This window comes from Parus major, chromosome 3 (genome assembly GCF_001522545.3).
Source record: "Parus major isolate Abel chromosome 3, Parus_major1.1, whole genome shotgun sequence".
Classification (NCBI taxonomy): domain Eukaryota; kingdom Metazoa; phylum Chordata; class Aves; order Passeriformes; family Paridae; genus Parus; species Parus major.
Window position 1 is genome coordinate 54,512,943 of NC_031770.1, and position 19,714 is coordinate 54,532,656.

Sequence of the window (19,714 nt, forward strand, 5' to 3'; positions counted from 1 at the left end):
AGGCTTTCAGTCACATGTTGTCTCTCAGCACTTTATTTTCAGAATCTCACACTGGGATTTAGCCAAGTGGTAAAGGCAAACATACAGCTGATTTCCTCCCCTTTGATTTTGCCAATATCCCTCCCACAAGGGTGACTTGATCTGGAGTAAAGAGAAATACGAAACTGAGGCGATGCGTGTAAACCCCCACTGTTCTCTCAACACTTGGAGCATTCAATGGCTGGTTAATGCTTTCTGCTTCAGATTCACTTCATTAACTGAAACAAGTTAAAATAGAAAAGAATAGAAAAGAAGCTGGAACATCTTTGCTGATTAGAAGGAAAACTTTATGGTTGTGCTAGTCAGTATCTTGCAATCAAAAATGTTAAGTGCCGATAGCACCTGGTTTGCCTGCGGCAGGTGCGTTTGGCAAATATGAATCATATTGGTTGACAGAGTCTCATCTCATCCCACTTGTGGTCTCTGCAGCCTGTGACAGTAGTCATGCAACCAATAGGTTTGTTGGTAAGTGATATGTTTCGGCAGCTTTCCCATACCTTTGGGTACGTTCATTGGTTACTTAGACGTCTGAGTAGGCAAAGGAAAGTTCAGATGATACCTTGCTCTCCTGTCTGGTAAGAAACAAGCAATCACAGAGCGCTTTGAATAAAAAAATACAGTGTGTAATGGGATTTTATTGCAAATAAACTGCAAATTGGGGGAGGTTTTTATTTTTTTCATTTTTTCTGTGACAACTGCTGTTCAGCTCAAGAAAAAAAACCATATGGTATGTCTTGAATTTTTAACCAGACAGATGTGTTTTCTACTGTGCAATTCCCAACTCCAATGAAATCTGCTGTAGGTGCACAATGGAAAAGTAGTTTTGCCTGCCTGCTTTCACCAAGTGTCACTCATCTCTGTGAGCTGCCCTCGTGTCCATATGTGCCTGTGTACATATGATTCTGATTTTTCTGCTTACAGCAATCCTTTATTTCCTCACAGGCAGCTTGTCAGAGAAACAGGAATTGGAAATTCCTAAATATTTTCGGTTCCCCCCTGCAAGTTTTCCCGTGTCCTTGTAGCCATGTTGGCAGGAAGTCCCTTCAGAAATCCTTTTTCTACTCCGGCCTTCCATAACTACCTGTGTGGAAACCTAGTGATTTCTACAGCCTGTATTTGCACAACTATGTAAATAACTTCTTTTAACTCTCTGCATCACTTACCCTACTGCAAGTTTTATTTCTGTGTTGTGTATCTACCTCAAAAGTTAGTGACAGTCTCTTACTCTTTGCCACTGCTGTGGCCATAAGAAGCTAGTAAAATTACGAGAATAATGTTTTTATGCTCTGAAATTTGCCATGAATGTTTTGACCTAATGTTCCTGGGAATTACTTAATTCTACACATATTGAATCACTATTTGCCCTGTTTCACAGAGTAATATTTCCAATTCTGTACCAAAGCTCTGAACACTGTGCTTGAATCGTCTTCCTTCTCTTCATTTTATCAGCTTCCATTGTTTGTTCCTTCCCTTTTTGTTTCACATGACAGAGAAAGAGATGTGTTTTCCCTATATAAATCATCATCTAAACTATTTATGCTGAATCCCTTATCAGTAAAGCCCCACTACAAAGCATTGTTTGTATTAAAATCCATGTTTGTATTAAAATCCATCTTCCTACAAGAGCTTTTTTTTTCCCCTCACAGTTCTTGACCATTCTTTTCACTCTTTTCTCTTTAGTCTTACAGATTCCTTCTATTGTTTGCTGGTGGTGGCTGTGTTATGTAATATTCCACACTAAACTGCCATTGATCCAAACAAAAGCATTTCTAAATCCATCACATTATTCACTGTTCCCTTCCTCATCTGTCAAATTACTTTGTTCTGTTTTCTGACCACAGCTGAACATTAAGCATGCCCTTGAATATGTTGTACACCTCCTCTTTTAAAGTTCATTTGCAGCAACAGAGCTATTAAGTAAATTGGTTGAGTACTTTCCTCTTCAAATGTTATTAATGGAAATTTAGCTACAACGATGCATCTACTTACTCTTACCTTATGTCTTGAAATGATACATTGGAGAGAAGACTTTACAGACATTGCCTTAACTATGGGTTAGAAAATGGAAAATTGCTCTCTTGGTAAAGAGGGAAAAAAGAAAAGGGAAAACAACATAAAATAAGTTTATTAATATATTTTGGAGGACATATGAGTGCTTTTCAATGCTGGTGCAAAGTAACATATGAATGCAATGTAAACACCGGTCAATGAGATGTGATGCACTGGGTTAACATGGTCCATAGTTAAAAACTAAATTGAGAGTGGAAAAGTTAAAAACAAACAAACAAACCACAATGGAAACTTTCCTTAGATTCAAGGGTGATGTGTCTCTTGGCTGGAAGTGGTTGAGGATGTGGCAGATCTCTCCTGCCTCTGCTGGCACAAGCTCTGAAGTGGATGGACTGTGAATGCATTGTGCTGGCACATCCTCCTTCCACAAAAGATTCATCTTTGTAGCAAAGTATCCTCTTCTGGATGTGCTGATGCATGTTGCTCTATGTGAACAAAGCTTTCAAGTAACTCCCTGTAGACTGACATGAGTCATCTGTTTTTTATGTTCCTACACTTCTGCCAAGACTACTAGAAAGCCCTATAATTATAACTGACATTTGTGGCACCAGCAAGGCCCAAATTAATTTTTTTTTTTTATGGATGTCCTACAGGTGGCACTGTAATTTCAGTGTCATGAATAGTAAAGCATGGAGATCTCTGCATATCTCCTTTACCTGACTCTGAACCCTGGAATTTTGCTGTGACAGAGAAAGAGATCTGAGAAAATGCAGGAGAATCCCTAAGCAGCAATATCCCTCCATCCTGCTTTGAGGAAACGGGTCTGTAATATTCCAGTGAGTAAAAAAGGAAAAAATAATTTCAAAGTATGTGATGGCCTGACTTATTTTTAGCAATACCTATTGCTTTGAAGAAGGATAAAATTTAACAGAGTACATTCTCTCTCTTTATAGACTAATGTGATATGTGAAATAAGTCAAGAATAGACAGAGCAATGAAAAGTTACTTGGAAATTTGTGCTAGATATATATTCATGCTTGAAGTCCACATTCCTTCAGCTAAAACTGTTGAATACATAAGGCAGAAAAGTACCCAAAAATACAAGGTTCTGAGTTTTCATTTCCTTTTTTCCACAAGCCTAGTGAATATGTAACTTACAGAAGCATCTCCCTCATATTTTTAATATATGTTCCACTCTGTCTGTTAGTTGAAAAGGAAATGTGGTAACTAAAGATGGTTGGTTTGAAACTATTAGATCCATGTGCTTGTCTGCAGACCTTGCTGTCATCCCTGCTTAGATGGGGTTTCCTGGGACACACCTTGCAGGTGACCCAGAAAAACCAAACAGACAGCACTTCATGTCCCGTCTTTCCTTTTGTCCCAAGGGCTCCCTGGCCTTGGTGTGGCTGGGTTCAGGCTCTACCACACCTTGGGGTTCAGGCGTGAACGCTGGGGCCCTCGGGAGACGGGGACTGGAGAGGTGCTCTGAGGAATGTGTTAGCAAGAGAGGCTGTGCTGGGCTTGGAGAGTGCCCTTTGTCACAGAGACTTGTATACTTTCTTCTGCCTCCCACAAGCCTCTGCTCAGGAATGTGTGACAGCACAATTTGAAAACAAACTTCCATTTGGGAAACAAACTAAAAATATTAAAAACTAGCTATCTGGGAATATTTCTAGTATTTTATTCACATCTCCTACCCCATTTCCACATGTCTGGGTTCTAGCATTAACACTTCTGGTAGGCAAGGCTTTTAGAACTTGCTTTGATGCCTGACTGGCGGTTTGTGTAGTCACGGCTTGTAAAGGAGACATGAGTTTCCTCTTGGGCAATTTCATCACTGCAACTGATCTCTGTAAGAGTTTCCTCTCTGCTTTGCAAGGTGGATGGAGCTGACGGGACAAGCGTGGCTATTCATCAGAATTCCTTGCTGGTAAGGCTGTGGCTTATTTCTTTTTGCTTAAGTGACAAATGCTAGTTTTTTCTGTCCAGTCACATCCATTTTCTTTTTCTTTTTAAAAGACAGCGTAGTTTCAGCTGATTAGGAACAATGTTTACTTGGTACAATAAAGGAAGTTCACAGGGGCAAGTAGCTACCTGATTTTAAAGGCCTGTGTAAAAGATCTCATGTTGTCCCCTCCCCCTCTCCATTTTGGTTAAAAATGCAAAAGGATCACTAAAAAGTAATGAAATAATTAGAAAAAAAATATTTATTCAGTGGGGACAAGGGACAAATGTATATGGAATTATTCTCTTCTGGACAAGTTTAATTCAGTTATGTTTTAAGATCCATCAAGGGACACGGTGACAATCTATTCATGACTGTTTCATGTAAAGCTGGTATTTTTGAAGACAAATGTGTAATATGGAAATTAAAGCAATTCCTTTATTGATTTTGGGTTCCTAGAGAAAAACATGCAAGTATAGTGCATTGTGTGAGGAGAATTTAGGGCACAATATGGGAGTAGATTTTATTGTGCTCTCGTGACAGCACTGAGCAGAATTATTTCTGTTTTCAATGTGAAAAGAATTTTTGAGTCCATTAATTTTAATGTTTCTCTCATACACATTAAATTGAATTAGTAAAGACGTGGCTAAAATACTGTGTGAATGGGCTTACCCATACAAAAGGACAGCTGGAATTAGAATCTCCTGTCCTTTGTGCTAAAGCAGAAAACCCAAACCCCTGTCTTTATCTCTGGATTCGAGTTTTCCTCAACAAAATGTGCCTCTGGAGAAAGTGGAGATTAGCATCTAGTTTAATTATTCACTTACCTACTTACTTTCAACAAGTTCTTTTTGAAGTGTAGGTTTCAGTAGTATTAATTGGGTTTCTTGGAAGGTCTATTATCCCTGTGCAGGACTTGCAGTTTAGTTTGGCAGGGTTTTCCCATCATGCCAGTGATGCCAATGTTCAATGGAATGAGACAATTCAAAAAGGAGAGAGAAATTGTTTTGTGACTTCTTATGGAATGTACCTTCCCCTGTGGTGAAACTTTCCTGATGCAAAGAAAGGAGATTCCCACAGCGCCCCTCTCTTGGTGTTGGCTGTGGTGGCAGAGCTGCACACAGTGTGAGCAGGTGTAAGTCCTGTGGCACGTGGAGGCTGTGTGCCTCGGGTCAGGCATGCTGAAGCTGTCTGCTTTCAAATGCTGCATCACCTTCAGCTTGCCCAGCAGGCTGCCTCGCTGCTGCCCCTTTTCCATCACAGGGTGGTGGAAAGCTCTGTTTCACTTTATAAATGGCAAGAGCTATTAATGCCAGGTTGCTAATGTCTGAGTGAATTTTGGGTTCTAGCTGTTTGCTACTTGTCCCTATGCATCCTGAGAGACCTGATTTATTGCAGGGCTGTCTAGCTGCCAAAACACAACATTTGCTTCTCACCTCTTTGAGTGTATTTCCTTGTAGGTGCTCAGCATGGCAGGCTCCCCACCAGCCCTGCAAGGTGATGAGGGAAGGCATCAAGCCAATACAGGCTGAAGGGCTTCCTCATCTTTTAAGATGCTCTGTTTTGTTCTTGTTGATTCCAGATGTTCCCCCTTGCTCTGCAAATCCATCCCTTCAACCCTCCCCTGTGGTCTCTAGAGTAATAGTGCCTTGGTTGTGGGTTAGTGGGACAAGGTCTGCTGTGGATAAAGACACAGCTGCAGGGCACTGTGCAGACAGCAGTATTGTGCACTCACTTGATTAAATGACATGGATTTGCAGCCTGCTGCTCACCAGCCTGTCATGGGAAGATCCTAGGAGATTCTCAGTTGCTGTTGGATCCTGTGGTAGGAGCAGTAACCAAGGAAAGGGCTGTCACTGAATAACATGCTGAACAGTTTCACTCTTTCGTGCACAGAACTCTCTTCAAGGAGTCACTCGACCCCTGTTAACTCAGGAGTGCTGTTTACAGGCCAGTGTAGCTAGTACTGGTTTCATGTCTGGAGAAGGTGTCCTCCCTGATGCCTCACTTAATGCTGATAAAATCTGAGTGTTGCACAATCACTAGACAGGGAGATGGGCACAGAGGTAATGTTGCATGTGAAACTATTTCTATTACCCCTTTCTGCATCTCAGTTCCTTCTTGCCCGAAGGAGAGCCACATTTTTTTCTCTTAAGAATTTCTCTGGAAAGCAGTATATGCAGAGACACAGCTCATCAAAGCGTGTGTGCTGCGTTTATGCCTTAGCGACATGTGTTTCTAAAAATATTTCCCTTTTGCAGCCTCCTCTACTCTTTAATTGCTCACTTCTCTTTCCTATCATCAAGTTACAGTCTGGCTGTCCTCCAGTGTCTGTTTCTTTTGCTTTTGCTATGGGGCATCTCTGGCATAAATCTTGTGAATAGACTGCGTCTGTCCTCCTCCAGCTCTATCCCCTGCCTCTGGCTTAGCTGAGTCATGCTTTCTCTGTGCTTATGCTTTCAGTTGTCCCCATATTCTTGTGTCCTTTCCCTCCAAACAGCTCTTGTGGGTTGCTTCTAGGGGGGAAGAAAAAAAAAATCTACATAATGACATGGCCTTGACTCACTAAAGACTACTACTTTAACTGCTTCTTCTGCAGATATGGCTTCCTCATCAGGCCAGAGTTCATCTTCCTTTGACTTCTCTATCTTGCTTTTCTCCAAAACCTCCTCTAGTCTTTCTTTCTCAGAAAGCATGTTCTTATTTCTTCTATTGACTACAATCAGCAAACAAAATCCTGTCCACTCTGCCTTCATTTTATCCTGGCATTTACCTTCAATTTCATCTGAAAATCTCTTCTTAAAACCTTCCATCTGTGATTCTACCTGCCAATGGTTCTCCATGTGTTTTCTGAAAACATGTGCAAAATGTCTTTCAGAAGGTCCTGGTACACCTCAACATGTTGTTTATGATCTAATAAATGGTACTGTACTCTGATCCATTCCTCTGCACGTTTTACCCAAATGATTTTATTCACAAACATCCTCCTATGAAGAGGATGATTTAATCCTAAACACAGAATTTTCTCTTCTTTTTTTTTTTTTTTTTTAAAACCAAATGTAGGGTGTGGCCCATTTCTCTGGTATGTCATGGGTCAGCCTCTAGTTGAATCCAGCCAGCATGATCAACTTCTACCTTTCCTAAGTCATACTTGCTCATTACTGACAATGAGATGATCCTGATAATGCTATCACAGTCTAAGCACTTTCTTTAGTTCTTTATCCTTATTTCCAAGCTATTGGTTAAATTTCACATAAACTTTCAAATTACTTCACTCTCCATACACAGAAATATACTGTTATCCAAGTGTCACTATCTAATGTCACTTTTACTGACATCTCCTATTGTCTGGCCTTGACAAAAGTAATTTCATCAACTCACATCAGTTCAGAAATTCACTGCAAGGATCATTTTCCTACTCTCATTCCTTGATTAATCTCCTATCTTATTTATTTATACTTCTGAGCAGCATTAAACATACTGAGCCTGAACTCTCATTTTGAACTCCCTAGGATCCTTCGCTCCCTGGGATCCCTCTCTTAGTTTTACAAGCATCACAGTGTATTCTATCTCATTATTTTTCAAAGCCCTGGTGCTAACACAAACCTCCAACAGTGCCTGACCTCAGGCTTACTGAGACCCAAAATATTGTCCTGCTGTTATCTTGGAGTGTCTGATTCCTGCCTGCATCCTCTTGCTGTATCTTGTCTTGAACAAGAGCACTTGTCTTTTCTCCCCTGTTCCTACAGTACACACGGTCCATTGTAATGGAAGCAAGCATACTGCAATCCCTGTTGCTAATACTTCAGAGGAGTTTCTTCAAAAAATATTTTGTGTGGTGATGCTGTGAATCACTTTATCTATTTCCCTGCATTGTTACATTGTGTAGCTGCTTTGTTATCCTTGTTCCCTCTTGCAAGGTCTCAGGAGAGCTCATGCTCTTATTTTCTGGTGCATCCAAGTCTACCAGGTTCTTCTAGGAGAAGCTTCTGGGTACAAGCACCATCAAAATACCGTACCAGCTGAGTCATATTAATTGTGTTTATTTTCTCTTAATATAAAGCAAAAACAACTATCAGGCAATTCAGTTTGCTTTAAAGCTCTCTGGTAGTTAATGTGTCCCAGCTAATACACAGTAATTTGCTTATTGTCTGAGCTTTCTGCAGCTCCTTAATAGAGTCTTTAAATGATTTGTGTGGATCTCACAAAGTGCAAGGAGAAAGGAGATGATGTGAAATCGTCAAATTTTCTCAGAAAGCAACAGAGTGAAGATGTTTGTATTTAGTAAGATGCAGCATTTCCCAAATTGGTTGTTTAGCATCTCTACAGATAAGAGCACAATAGGGAATTTTGGGAGGGAAGGGAAGAGAGCTGCAATGGAGAGCCAGAAAGTATCACTATTTTTTATTTATTTACTAGGAATTTAGTGCACTGGATTTTTTTTTCTTTTTCAGTTGTGGTTTTTGTATTGTGTCTCTGCCTGTGGTCTTGTGGGTTTTGCCCAAGTGCTACCAGCACACTTAAAGCAATGCTGAGATGAAGGTTGAATCTGTGTACTAAATTGCCATGGAGTACACACCATTGCAGGGGTAAGCAAGACCCTCCTGCAGTTTTCTGTGTTCTGGATGTGCTGTCTGTGCCTGGCATACACTTCATTTCCAAATGAAGTGCAAATGAAATGCAAAGATGTATTGTGAAAATAAAATCCTAGAAACATAGTGAATCACAACAATTTAACTCTAGTCTTGGGTTCCTAAACCCATGGAAAAGTCTTGGTCTTGTACTGGTTAATTGCTGAGTCCATAGGGCTTTTTCTCCACTTCAGTGATTTCTGATCAGATGGACTTTCAGGTGGTGGTTGTGCTCTGGTCTGTCTCCTGGTGGTAACCTTTGTACAGCGACAGAGACAGCTGCTCAGCATGTGGAGACATGTCACTCCTACTTTTGGGCCACAATATAACTTTATGCTATGTCAGATGACATTCTATTTGGGTTCTACATTGTTGCCTGGATGTGCAAGGACAGTGGGTGCTCAGCTGGAGTCCATAGCTTTCCTCTGCTGCTGCTTCCTCTGCTTTCCCTTTTCAGGACGTGACAAAGTAGGATCATATTGGTTGCACATGCAACACATTATGAAATGTGCTGAAAATTGGACTGACATCCAGTTTGAACAGCTGTTCAGCCTTCTGACCTGACTCTGCGGAGTTTTAGCCTTGGCTACCTTGAATTCAACATTTTCAGCATACTTTCTTCCTATCCCTCAGATCAGATCTTCTTTTCCTGCTAAGAACTGGGGCTTAAACTCTGGAGTGGCAGACATTTAATAAAAAAACAACACAAGCATGTTGAAAGTGAGTCCTCTGAAGTGGTTTGGAATAGCTTTAATTTTTTTCATCCTCATTGATCTCAATACATCACAGACTGATGGTCAAAAGTCTGCCCAATTTATGTGAAATAGGTTTCTTGTGCCAACCTTCTTACAAATTTGGATGAATATTATATTAGTACTTAATTGTATATAAGTTATAAAATTAAATTTAAGGACTGTAATATAATTTGAAAAATAAACATTTTCAATCACAACATGCTTAACTTTAGAAATTATATTGTTATTGTTATTGTTATAAATTATATATTATAAATTGCTCTGCTTCAATGGGAAATACCAACTGTGGGGCTGCTTTTCTTCAAGCATTTACCTCTCATTTATTAATTTTAATACCATATTTGGTTCTGTTGCCAATGAGAGGAAAAATTGAAGTAACATGTTAAAAGAATTTATTTAAAGATGATCACAGAAATAAGAATAACTATTAAGGCTTCAATTACTGTGAGATATACAAATAGGTAATAATAATAATTTTTTATTGTCTTTATTATTTTTAATGACTGAGAAGTCAAGAATTTATTTTGATTATTTTTCTACTATAAACCTTCAAAATACATGTGTAAGAATTATGAAAAAATGGAGGTGCTCTATATTGGAAAACACTTTTAAATATAAAAGGACATAAAGATCTGGGAATGTTTTAGGAGAAAATCAGAGAAGAGAGGAGGCCTCTCTTTAGAAGAGAAATAAGACACAAATTAACTTTCTGTAGAATGTTGTAAGAACCATAGGATGGTGGAATATAAGTAAAAAGTTTGGTAAAACACAGCTTATGGCATAAAAGAAAATCCAGATGATCTGGGAAAACCTTGAAATTGTTCCTGTGAAAGAAAAAGTTCAGTTTTTATTTCTATGTAAGTAATTTTAACATATGTGTTTCTCCTTTAGAAAAAGGCTCACTGTTTTAATTTCATATTTTACTACAGTGAGGGAAACACTGCAGAAAAGGAGTACAGAAAAGTGTTCATTTCTGTAAGATTCAAGAAGCAAGTGCCTGATGTAGTCAGATCTTCATTTGCAGGAGCAGCAAATAGTTATCTCTAATGATTTATTTCTTTGTGCAGATGTTCTGGCAAAGGCTATGATATTTAAGAAACAAGAATCAGTAAATAAATCCCAAATGCCTACAGGCTCTGAAGGCTGAAGAAAAGTACTGCAGGAATCATTTGCATGCAGACATCATTTGCAACCAGTCATAGGGGTTTTTTTAAATTTTATTGCAACTCTCAGGGCCAACCAGCTTGTTATGCTACCCACCTTAGACAAGACCCCCTTTTCACACTGGTGAGGGTCTGTATTGTAGCAGATGTCACTTACTGTGATCTTCTTGTGTGGTGAAGGGGCTTTTTTCTCTTGCTTATTGCAAATGTAAGTCAAAGTAAATATGGCTGGTAGCAACTGAAGACAAGAATCAATCTGTTTAAAAGAAACACAAATCTACTGCCAAAACAGTCCAGAAGCAGGCAAGCTACTTGATAATTAAACTGGATTTCAGGGCAAAATGTTTCTAAGGGTCCCTTCTCATCATTGAGTTTTCATCCTAGTGATGATTTTTTCTGTCTCTCCGCAGTCCATGTCTGGTCTAACTCAGACACACTGAGAACAGTATTTGGCTTCCTGTTGCCTGCCCAGCTCACTGGCCTGCCTGTCCTAGACCTTGGAGAAATTCTATATTCTATATTAACACATGGATGTTGAACTGAGGAATAGGTTCTGGCTAAATTTCTCTGGAGAAGCTGTAGTGTCAGCAGTCCAGTTTTTTCCATTCTCTTGTTCCTGGGGAAATGTCTTTCAGCCACGGCAAAAAAGAGGCCACTTGCAAATCTGTATGGCTCAGCAGATGACATTGTGAGCAGAAGGAGTTCCACCCTCCTCTGGTGAAACTTGCCAGGGCAGTTTATCCTTGCTATGCCTCTCGCCACTGGGATTGCCCTATTGCAGAGGTGATGTTTGAGTGCAGCACATGTATTTACTGTGCTCTGATGTGTGGGAGGAAGATAAACTCTTCATTGCTCCTGGTCTTTCAATGAAGAGCCAGACAGGATTCTCGAGACTTCAGTTTCTTGAGAATGTGGAGTGGAATTCTTTGATAGAAGAAGCAGCAAGTCCCCCAGATATTTCTTACCCATTTCATCCTCATAACCATCAACATAATGATTCTGCTCTATTTTTTAAAAATCTGTTCTCTTGAGATTTCCCTGGAAGTGTGAATGCTGGCTTTTTGTATAGTGTTGTTGATACAATGAATGTTCCCTTAGTGGAAGAGAGAAGACTTACACCTGAGCTTCAGAGGGTGCAAACAGTAATAATTTTTGCTGGCCTATTGTTCTCAAATGCAGGACTTGAAAGCATGCCCCTGCAATTTTTACCTTCCATTGGATGCACAAACCTCCTGCAATGCTATGACAGCAAAGGTTATTCAGAACTGCCTTCCAGTGAGGATATCTCAGGTTCTTCTTACTAATAATAATAACTAATAATCCAAATTTGCAATAGAGCAGCAGTTCTGTACCTCTGTGCTGGGGTGAATCATGTCCTTGTTATCTCTTTATGCACTGGACCTTGCAGTGCTCCCTCAAAACTGTCTTTGCTGAGCAACTGATCTGAAAAAATAGAGGAGGGAATGATGGTCCTCTCTCCTCATCTGTATCTTTTCACAAGGGACTATCTTCAAGAGAAACACCTTAGGTTGTTGTCTCAGGAGGGTCTATAGGCTTTTTACTTTTTTTTCCCCTTCCTCCCATCTGTGTTTCATCTTCTGGACTAGCAAAAAACCTGTGCATGTTTGGAAGAGAGCAGCACATCAGGGAAGTGCCTCTTTGTCCCTGGAGTGTTTCCTTACCCCTTCAGCACACTAACTCTTCATCCATTTTTGCAGCCAGCTTAACTTTGCCTGCTTTCATTGCTTGCCACAGCAAAACCAAAAAGCCAGCTAGGAGGCAGTAGGAATTGAAGCACTGCGCTCAATGTTTCTGCAAACTCTTCCTTGGCCTTCAGGCATTGCAGCACTAGGAATCAGTTCAACACTACAAGGAATTTAGGGCAGATGCACTTCATTAATCATGCCATTTTGCTTCCTCATTTTAGTGTGAGGCCATAGAGGCAGCTGGAGCATGTCTTCCTTTTGTTGAACCTCCTCTTTCTTTCCAGCCCCTCTCCTTCTGAAGGCAGAGAGCACTGACTCCTGCAACTGCTTGCTCAGAGCTGTCAGCACATATAACCTGCTGCCCTTGGGCTTCCCAGCTGGGCTGACAGGACCTGGCCATGATCCAAGCAGGGCGATGTCTCCAGACCCTTTCTGTCTCCAACACAGGAGCAGTGAACTTTGTTCCAGTTTTTCCTGGCCCTCTCCCAAACAGAGTCAGAAGCCATCTTTTTAAATTGCTTTCACATGAGGGGATTGAGTAATTCCAAATGCATTTGAAAACAATGTTATAACCAATTGTTTTATAAAATATAAATGTATTAGATGTGAAAAATGCAGCTTCTTGCTGCTAAGCCTGTGGAAAGAGCCCCTTGGTCTTTTCAAAGTATAATGCTTATTCAAAAGGTTAAAGTTATCTATTGTGGCCAAAGCTAAAGGTACACTCTGACAATTATGTCTTGTGACTATATTTCCATAGACTTGCTTTTTCTGATGCCAATGGTGAATCTGTAGTTTCTTCTGCAATTGGAAACATAAAGTCATGGGGACCAAGGTGGGTGAAGCAACCTTATCCAGGATGGGATGCGTCCATGAACTTTTGTGAAAATTACCTTAGTGTCTATTTGTCATTGCCCTGAGGCAAAGTATCACCTTAATATCCATCTTCCCTGGTGAGCCTGTATGTGAGAGAAAATCTGCAGGCCAAGAAACTCCTTGTACAAGTTAGACAGTCAATTTAGATAGCTGATTAACCAGTTAAGTACCTGACTGGAGCTGACTAAATAGTGGTTAATGGCAAGGTTCTGTCAGATTAAATTGATCTCTGGTAAGCCCAAGGACAATTAAGAGCTTGTGATCACTGTGATAATTTTCCCCCTGCATTGTTGCAAGAACCCCAGTTAGAGGTAATGTGATGATTTAGGACTATTATGTAAGGCTGTCTCCTTGCCACAGGACAGTGCTTCAAGCGTCGCTGTAAATTGGGGCAATGCTATTCCTAATGTCTGGTGAAATATGTGATTAAGTAAACATTGATTTTTGGGGGGAAAAGTTTTGTAGCACTCTCACTAGTTTCATATCACCTGTCAATTCATTGCCCGTTGAAGTGCAGATAGATTGTTGCAGGCAGCCAAATGAACAGAAAACAAGCACAGGGGTTAAAGCTGCTGACCAGTGTGAGAGATGTAAACAGAGCTCAGAGCTTATTTTCCAGGTTGTCTACAGCCCTGGCTTGCTGCTTGGTAAGATATAAATGTTTTTTTTTTGGAGTAGTCTGTGTCAGTACCACCTGAACAGGAGCTTTAGCTATGCACTTTTTGGGTGCTTCTGTGACACAGATAGTCTGAGTCACGTTGCATATATCAAATATTTTGCTCAGAAGCAGGAAGGCATATGTCCACTCTGGATGTCATCTGAAAGATGCCTGGAAGGCATGTCTGGCAGGCTTACGCCATGATCATTGCAGATTGACATACTCACTGTAGCTTGTAATTGGCAAGAGACATCATAGGGCCTTGTGGATTTTGATTTTCCCAAGAGGAATATTACTAATGAATTAAGATTGATTTTTGCAATTAGAGTCATTGGAACCACAGAGTTATCTTTTTCTTTTCCCTTTTTTCCACCCTTTCAAACTATGTTTGATCTTTATGGAGATATTTCTGTATATTTTAGGAGAGATGATGAGTCAAATAGACTACCTCTATCTATTCTTGCAAGACATTTCTGATAAGTCACCTGTCACATTTCCATGTTTGTTGCATCAGTTTATTGCTCACACTTGTTTATTACTCTTCTTGAAAAAGCAAGGGTGAAGTGAGACTAGTAAAAATATCCAAACCGATTTTTATAGTTCAGTTGTTAAATCAAAATAAAAAAAAAGCCCTTTAGAACTTGATTTAGAAATCCTTTAACTGAAACCACATTTGACATTGTATTCAATTCAGACTGAAATGAAGTCAGGTGGTTCAGATAACTCCCAGAAAAGCTAAAGAAATATAGATATGGTTTTTCTATGCTGATAATGTAAATCCATCCCCTTTGCTTTTATTGAGTACATTCATTGCAGTTTAGCCTCCAGAAAATGAGAGATTCAAGTTTGGTTTACTGTTTCTGAAGCCATCTGAAGTGGGAGAGGGTTTACTGTGTTTAATTCTCTCTCTTTGATTTATTCCACATTTCAGTTTTAGCAAACTGAGCATCCATTACAGCAGACTGCAATCCTGTTGCACATCTTCCACCTTAATCTGTAGGCTGGAGGGTTTTCCTCTCCTTCTGTTCCTGGAATTTATCTTGTTATAAGTGGAGAGTGTTAGTAAGAGGGTTGGAATCCCACACCCACCTTTTGGGGTGACACTCCTCTTCAAATTCAGTGTCCACCTAAGCCAGGACAAGGGTACACACAGGTCTTCAGGCTGTAACATAGCACTGTGAGTGCTGTGAAATGGGCTGAGTCTTCTGCAGCAGCTGCTCCAGCGAGGAGTCAGGACACCTTGCTGATGGTGTGAACTGAAGGGTTGTCTCTTACTAACCTCTCACTGACCTGCAAAGCTCCTGAGCTCAGGTGTGGCTTTCATGGGAAGCTCTTCTGTTGGCCAAGCTGCCAGCCCTGAGCACACCCCTGAGCTGCCATGGTGTGACCACTACCACCTCACAGAGGGACAAGTGAGGGCATTGCCCATCATGAGGTCCCAGCTGCAGCCTGTGTGAGGGGCTTATCGAGGGGCAGGGGGCTGTGGTTCCCAGAGACAGCCCCTGAAGAGTCATGTTGAGCCATCCACTAAGGCAGAGATTGATGGGCTCTATTTGAGTGGCCACATTTATCCAGCTCCTTCTCCTAATTCACCTGACTGTTTGGAAAGGATAGATAGTTTTCCCACAGTGCACCTGTACAAAATTGAAAATAATCACTTATTTCTCTCTACTGCAGAGATAAGCAGGTTATGCCCTTCCAAAATGTTAGCTTTGAAACAGTTGAGTACACTTGAGTGGATATAAAATACTAATGCCTTTTCACAGAGTAACTAATCTCATTCAGGTGAGGCTTTCTTAGGAGAAACAAACTCAGGTTATGTGTCTAAGAGTTATTTCTGCACTGACTGTGTGATTTTTTAAAGTATCTTTCATTACACAGGGAACAATAAATTATATTCTGTAACTAGAATGGGAGAGAAGTCAATGCTGCCTTTGAACACTGGGTGCTGGCTCAAAACTGCTTATCCAGTTTCTGGAAACTAAACAAATGTTTGAGTTAAAGTCACTGAGAAGGGTTAGCTGAAATCCATTTCAGCTCCTTTGGCACAAAGCATACAGGAGGAAACATTGCCTTGCCAGTTAACTAATGCTTCTCCTCTTGCTTCTGGTACTGTGTCTGATTCAAAGCTGTGCAGTTCCTCCCCAAACCCAAGGCACACATGAAATTAAGAAATGACAGGAAAAGGGCCACGTCACAATAATTACTGTGATATGGTCTGTTATCCCCTTTCTTTCTTGCTCTGCTTTTGAGGCTCAGTGTTAATTTACTTGTATAACTCAAGGTGTTTCCTCTGCTTGTTTGTACTAGCTATGATTTCTAAACATCCTTGAAATTATTTGCCATAACATCTCTCCTCATCATGATATTACTTCAACTTGAGCTACTTATAGAAAGTGCTTCTTTCTACTTTTGAACAGAAACGGCTGCGAGCCAGAAAAATAAATGTTTGTTTGCCTTTCTATTTTTGGTTTGAAATTGCTGGAAGCCAGTAGGTGGGTTTTTATTTTCTTTCTTAAGACTTTATTTTCAAACTAAGACAAATATTATGTATGAAGAGTGGCACATATCTTAAATAACTGGTTCTAGTAACAGGAAAATGTTCTTGTTAGAAATTCTTCTGAAGTGTGGCTCTATTTCTGGAAATCCTTTCTTGCTTGCTTCAGCTGAGTTTTGTATCCTCTCCCATTTTCCTCCATGATTCTTTCACAGGCACAGGGGTGAGTTTTACAGGAACTTTGCTGGCACCAAAACATTGGTATGCTTTCATTCATCTTGTACACTGCACCGATTCATCATCTGCCCATTCTACCAACCAAAGGATAAACCACGCAGGGAGCTGACAGGTGCTTGAGTTAACCAAATGAAATCACCTCATCTGCCACCTGAATGGAGACCTACAACCTGGTGTGTCTTTGGAAAATAGAATCCCAGAGTCTGCTCTTGGACTGCACAGATTTTGGTCTCCAGAAAGGAAAATTTCAATCAATTATAAAATGAGTAGCCTCATCCCATTCAGGAGAACCAGAAGGTTACTTAATTTGTATTCCCAGAAAATGCTGGGAATTACTTTAACAAAGCAGGAATCCAAATCCTTATAGATTTCATTCAGACTAAAGACCAAAATTAACAAAAAAATCCACTCTAAATTTTATTTATTTATTCTTTCTCTTGCCTTTCCTCTTAAAACCCCCCAAACCTCCAAAACCCATCACAATCAAGTAAAAAGCAACCCTCTGGTCACATCCATGAGCTTTGTTCTGTTTATTCCATAAAAATAAGCTTGGGTAGTTTTGAGTTAATGCTACTTACTGCTTATTGATTTCTAAATCAATAAAATCAGTTCACATATCATGGGATTGTCTTTGGACAATTTTTTTTTAGGGGTTGAAAGAAGTCAGAGGGTGGAGTTAGAAGGACAAAATGTTTTAAAGAATTTTTACTCTACTGCCAAGACTTATGTTGTATGAAAATATAATACAGAGCTTAAGTACACAAAATTTTCTCTTTTCACAGCTTTTCCACTGAGCTTTGAAAACATTCATGGAAGCTGATGGCAATATTCTTGTAAGTATAATTGAAGTTATGCCAGTGTTATTGATCATCTGAAGAGGTCATATGTTGGGATTATATCCTTGTAGTCACAAAGACCCTGATCAGCATAAAAGAATAGCACGTGTGAACAGCATCAGTATCCAAACAAGACCTTTCTTAGGGCCAGCCCAAGCAGAGAGGTTGCCCCAGTTCTGCTGTAAGCATAAAATGAAATCTACTGCACATGCCTAATGATACGGGTGCCCTCACTTCTATGTTCTACCCCTCCATGGATGAGATAACTGTAACCTAAGATACATAAGCTTAGCAAAGGATTTTCTTAGCCACACAGCCTAACCCTTGGGAAGCTTAAAGAAAATACAGCTCTGTAAAGTTAAACTGTTGATCATAGCTGCCTTTGGTGCCTTCTCAGACTTAAGCATTGAGTCGAATTTCATGAAACATGAAGCCTGCTGTTTCGTATTAGCCCAATGCCTCTGCTTTTCCACATAAACTTTTTGAAAACTTTGCCTGAAACAGCCTCATATACCTATTTCACCCCATTTTGATTCCTGGGGAGGTTTGCAGGTTGCCCCTGACCAAGGGCTCTTGGAGCCTTTGATGCAGCTCCCTCTGACTAGGAAGTGTCAGGAGTCCTTTAGCTGGTGCTTGGGAGGGACCTGCCCTGAGAGCAGCCAACAGAGCCATCAGTTTGTGCAGCAGGGTGTGAAGAAAGAGTGAAATAAGGGGGCCTCTATTGAAGCTGTGAGGCTGTGACAGTCTTAGACATGGTGGTAACAGGGCAGTTTCCTCAGAAGGTGTAGAAACAGCTGTCCCTGCTAGGGCAGAGGCTTCCACACAGAGTGGCAGCAGCCCTCCAAGTCCCAGACTTCAAGGGGTGTCAGGAACCTCTCCCTGAGGCCAAGGGAGCTATCTCTCAGCCCTACAGGCCCTCCTGGAGGAGCTGTGCTGGCAAGTGGAGGAGGTTCAGGAGGAACGTGCAAAGTGTGCAGCTTCAGAGGAAGTGGAAGGGAGAGAGACAGGGTCCTCTCCGAGACACAACAGCGTGAAGACTGTCAGTCCCCTCCTGCAATGGAAAAGTGGGCGGTGTCTATGCCTGCTAGCAAAGCAAGAAAACATTCTGGAGAACTGGAAAGATGGAAGTCTATGACTTCTTTTATCAAGAGGAAGCTCCCACCTCATCTAGGAACAGATTGACTGCCCTCATAATTGAGGAGGAGCCAGATGTGTCCCCTAGCAAAGGACGTGGCTCACTTAGCTGTAACCCATGTGGGTCTAGCAGGAAGAAATGGAGAGACCCTGCAGTGGGTGACTCCCTGCTGCGAGGGACAAAGGATCCATCTGTAGGCCTGACCAACCCTCTTGAGATGCTTGCTGCCTGTGAGGGGCCAGGGTCCAGGATGTTGTGCAGAGACTGCCAAAGCCTGTCCAGCCCACTGACTTCTATCCCCTGTTGTTGCTCCATTTGAGCACAAATGATACTGCTAGGGGAAACCAATATATGCTGGGGGCTGTAGAGCTAAAAAGTAGCTTTGCAGAGAAGGACCTGGCAATATTGATGGACGTCACGGGCCAACAATGTGCCCATACTGCAAAGAAGATAAATGGTATCTTTGGTCACATTAGACAAAGTATTGCCAGCAGGTCAAGGGAAGTCATAATTTATGCAGTGCTGCTGAGGGCACCCCTGGAATGACATCTCAATATAAGACACACATGACACACTGAAGACGCCCAATGAAGGCCCAGAAGAATTATTAAGGGATTTTTCCTCATATCTAAGATATGAGGAAAAACTAAGTGAACTGGGACTGTTTGGCTCGGACAACAGGCTCAGGGGGCTCCTATCCATGTGCATATATACCTGAAGGGAGGATGCAGAGATGAGAACATGATTTAATGGCAAACATGGTGGTGGTGGTGTTAAGTTGATGGTTGGACTTGATGATTTTAAACATCTTTTCCATCCTTAATGATTTTATGATTCTTTTCAGTGGTGCCCAATGACAGGACTAGAAGTAATGGACACAAACTAAAACACAGGAGGTTCCCTCTGAACATCAGGAAACTTTTTTTACTGTGAGGATGACTGGGCACTGTCACAGGTTGCCCAGAGAGTATGCGATGTCTCCACACTTGGTGAAATGCATAAATCATCTGGAAACAGTCCTGGAAAACCACTCCAGTAGGTGTGGAGTGGACTTAGATGACCTCCTGAAGTCCCTTCAGTCTTAATTGTACTGTGATTTTGCAGAAAAATAGGACATTTAAACTGACAGAAGCTTCTGCTGAAGTTGTCACTTCTCTCAAATGTTTTTGCTCATCGCTGGAGCCTGCCTGGCACAAAAGAGGCTATGAACAATGCAGAGTTGAACAGGT

General features: G+C 40.9%; 1 protein-coding gene across 2 annotated transcripts in view; it reads left to right on the top strand.

Moving 5' to 3' along the window:
* The window catches only part of IPCEF1 (interaction protein for cytohesin exchange factors 1), an 82,895-nt gene that overhangs the window by 21,945 nt on the left and 41,236 nt on the right, over positions 1 to 19,714 (top strand). Inside the window, exons 1-2 of one of the 2 annotated variants that reach the window (XM_015621409.3) lie at positions 3,951 to 3,979; positions 17,297 to 17,347. In XM_015621409.3, the coding sequence (XP_015476895.1) occupies positions 17,324 to 17,347 (24 nt within the window). In that variant the 5' untranslated portion in view covers positions 3,951 to 3,979; positions 17,297 to 17,323. Of the gene's footprint in view, positions 1 to 3,950; positions 3,980 to 17,296; positions 17,348 to 19,714 lie in introns of those variants that run through there. The other variant, XM_015621410.3, reaches the window with a different exon arrangement.